The sequence below is a fragment of the Photinus pyralis genome, unplaced genomic scaffold (genome assembly GCF_008802855.1).
Source record: "Photinus pyralis isolate 1611_PpyrPB1 unplaced genomic scaffold, Ppyr1.3 Ppyr1.4_LG2, whole genome shotgun sequence".
NCBI classification, from domain to species: Eukaryota; Metazoa; Arthropoda; class Insecta; order Coleoptera; family Lampyridae; genus Photinus; species Photinus pyralis.
The window spans coordinates 24,157,034-24,160,662 of NW_022170403.1; the positions used below are offsets into that span (position 1 = coordinate 24,157,034).

Sequence of the window (3,629 nt, forward strand, 5' to 3'; positions counted from 1 at the left end):
GTTTGCGACCTATGCCAGCCTTGAGGGACATTTTGCACTCATGATAGAACAGTAATAACAGATGAATTCAAATAAAATAAACTTCGGCGTTATCAAAAATCTTGAGTAACAGTGTTTTATATTTCAAAGGACTCTGCCCAAGAATATCTCACTCAATTCGGTTGCTCTGATTTAAAATGAGCAGTGTGCTTTAAAGATGAACATACCTACATTAATGGCTATAATATTCCATTTTCCTTTAAAATGACAAAATTGATTAAAATCTACATTTCTATTGGATGGGCCCATTTCACTGAGACAGGGCTCGTAGAACCAATTGCCAGTAACAAAATAAAAAATGAATTGAAGGTTTTTATGTTACTATAAGTTATGATACATCATAGTATGAAAAACACAATGTCGATGTTTATTAGAAATTTTTAAAACAGGTGTTATTAAACTGCTTTTTCCAACCGTGACATGTGTCTGTTTTATTTGAGAGGGAGAAAAAGTTGATAGTTTTAAAAACCGTAATCTTCCAACTGCTGGTGCAAAGGTGTGAAACTTAAATTGTATTATAGGCTTAACATCATTTTCTTCTATAGGTGGACTGTTTTCAAACTCAAATTCGAATATTTCTTTCTTGATTTCGACTTCACATTCTGGGAACACTTCCTCAATGTGAAGCTTCTGATGTTGTGGTTTTTCTGGAACAGCTATCCTTCTTCTACTTCTCCTCAGCTGACCTTTTGCGTATTGCCAATACTCAATTTCAGGATCATCTATACTAATACTTTGAATATCTACCGGCCAAGTCATACACGTACCATTCATTTGTATCCTAGGATATTTCCAAATGGGAATTATCGCTTCCCCCAGTGTATTATAAAATGTGTCGCATAGTTCTCGACTATTCTGCTGCTCAATACACAATATGTTGTAACTTCTCTGTAAGGGAAAGTTGGTAAACTAGTGATACCAAATGGACACTTACCAATAATTCTAAAGTAAAGTCGGGTTCCGATTGTTCCTCTATCATGCCCATTAAAAAATTTAAGTGAGGCAATATAATGGAATAGATTGCATCCAAGCCAAGATGGTTAACTGCACATATTACAGGCAAAGCAAACTCATCTCTTACGTCCGAAAATTTACAAACCATTTTTTTCAATATAATCACTCTAGGAGTGACACGTTTGCATAAAAGCGCTAAAAGTTGGCATATCGGTCTGATTAGCTCGGAATTTGAAACAAACCTTAAGAGCCGTTGTAACAACAGTCTTGTGAGAAGCATAATCTAAAATAAATACTGAATTTATGAGAAACACACCTTCATTAGTACCTACTTGCTTTTCAGAAACAATCAGAGACGAAATAGGATTCAGTTCAAGTTTGCTAATCAAATTTAACGCTCTCATTGTAAGAGAATCGTAAGTTATATCTTTGCTAAGTAGTAAATATCCAAAATGATAAAACCACTCTATGATAGGTCCAATATTATTATTAGTCTTGATATTATCTAGTGCAGTTTCATATAGTTTTTCGTCTTTTGATACAATCGCCTCACACATAACAATAAAATATTGTTTTAAATTCGGTGAAATTTCCTTCGATTCAGGTAACCACTTTCTTGTTAAAATTGATTCTTCTGGTTGGACAAATGATAATGACTCTTCCGCCACATCAACTAGATTGACTTTAGCATCCTAAAACACTAAAAGTTAATGTTGATTCACTAGTCAGTAACTGACATCCAAGTAGTAGAGGTTTTGGTCACCAAACGGAATCCAAACAGGTTCTGTTTCCGCTCCGTAGACCTTTGGAATTTGGAGGCAGTCGAAAATATCATCAATATCATTTCCAGAAATGTAATTTTGCCCAGACAGTCTCGCTTGTACTAAGGCCTCCTAAAAACGTATTCGTTTGATACCTTTCCGTAGAAGTCTAACCTACATAAATTATGTGCCTCAGTCTGTAATTGATGTCTTCAGTGAAAGCAGTGCAGACTTCCTCGGTGAGATGTTCATTGATCGATTGTTCGGCTATTATAGTTAGTTCTTCTACACCATATCCAGAATATTTACGAAAACCATTGTCCTATAAAAAACAACAGCTGACTATACCCTTTATTATTTCTTGAATAAATTACTTTGTTAGGTGATCCTTTTTCTGAATTGGTTTGATTTGGTGTCTCCACTGTAGATTGTGATTTTCGTTTTTCACGATCTTTAGAACTTTTCTTTGATTTTGAATTGTTTCCTATTTTATTAGTTGAAGGTTTCATGCTTAAATAACGGGTTTATAACCAATGATAAACAAACATCTAAAAACTGAAAATTTATTCTTTGAATAGTTCACAGAGTACTATGAATAGTTCACATGACACACTTAGTAAGCACTATTATCGTACAAAACACCTACTACTAAAGATTCAAAAAAATCTTTTCAAAACCATACATCTTTGATTAAAAATCATATTTTGATCATTGTATATATAAATATACAATGTTTTGATCAACAATATTCGGATTTTCAGGACATTTTAATGATTTGAAAGTAGATGACCCTAATTGGAATTTAAATAGGCAACACACAATACTATGCAATCAAACATGCGTTTCTGTCAAGTTAGGTACCTTTGGAATTTTTGTTTACATGGGAAATCGTACTTAACTCGAACGCTACTCATTTTTGATCGCCCGTTACTTTTGTTTCATGGACAAGATATCGAGCCCAAAGAGCTTATCCTGGTGTTTATACTCTTATCATAGTACTTATAAGAAAGAAACCACAACGAAAAAGCTTAAACTGGAGGACTAGTAGTGGCACAAACGGACAAAGTGCAGACAATAGCGTTCATTTTCCTTTTTGAAAATGCGCTAAAAGTACCATTTTTATTTTTAAATGTTACAACAGTTTCAGACTGCCAGTATTTTTATTTTTTCTGTTTTTCTTTTATCTGGGTCAGAATTTTGAACCAGGTCTACGTTTTTAAACCTAAATAAAGTGACAAGGTCTACCCTCTGTGTATACCTACGACAAAACAAACGTTTTGGAGCCGGCAGCCGCACGACTTTTTAGGGTATGTATACTAACCTGGGTCTGCGCCGTCTCAAGACTCGGGAGTATGAACACTCCTCACAGCCACCTTGGTTTGAAATGACGTCGAGAGAAGATCGTATAGTTTAATTTTGTTCTTGTTTTTGTGTTTTTTAATGCAGGCATGTAGTAATCTTTGCAATTCCTTATAATTTATTTATTTACATTTTTTGGAAAATAATGTTCAATATTTGTCTCTGAAATTGACATTACTTTACTTATTAAATCTAAATGCTGCATCATGTGTACAGAAAAAGCCGTCATCTTATACTGTTATCATTTTTGGTGTAAATGTTTGCCGAACTTACATTTTTTATAATAAAATTTATGTATTTTATATATAGTACATTATATATAGACTATGGTCATTCATTTAAATTTGTGGAAATTATCGAATTGCTTGATGTTTGTATGGATTTTTTTTAATGCGAACATAGGAGTTTGCATGCAATGTAATTTCCCTATGTTTGATTTAAAAAAAAACACATCAATCTATTGAGTAGTTCAAATGAGTAGTAGATACAATGACAGCTGTCATATTTTTAAAAATA

The 3,629-nt window shown here is 33.3% G+C and overlaps 1 protein-coding gene across 2 annotated transcripts; it reads right to left on the reverse strand.

Annotated features, from left to right (window-relative positions):
• Positions 1-338: 338 nt before the first annotated feature.
• Positions 339-2,329, reverse strand: LOC116164319. 2 transcript variants are annotated; one of them, XM_031478482.1, is made up of 7 exons: positions 2,129-2,329; positions 1,933-2,076; positions 1,731-1,886; positions 1,326-1,685; positions 974-1,276; positions 807-927; positions 339-761 (listed from the first exon to the last, which is right to left on the reverse strand). In XM_031478482.1, exons 1-7 carry the CDS (start codon positions 2,261-2,263, stop codon positions 361-363), a joined length of 1,620 nt encoding a protein of 539 aa, XP_031334342.1. In that variant the 5' UTR covers positions 2,264-2,329; the 3' UTR covers positions 339-360. The 2 variants fall into 2 exon arrangements, with proteins under 2 accessions (XP_031334342.1, XP_031334343.1); XM_031478483.1 differs by lacking the exons at positions 339-761; positions 807-927 and having other exon boundaries at positions 1,049-1,188; positions 1,236-1,276.
• Between the last annotated feature and the right edge of the window lie 1,300 nt (positions 2,330-3,629).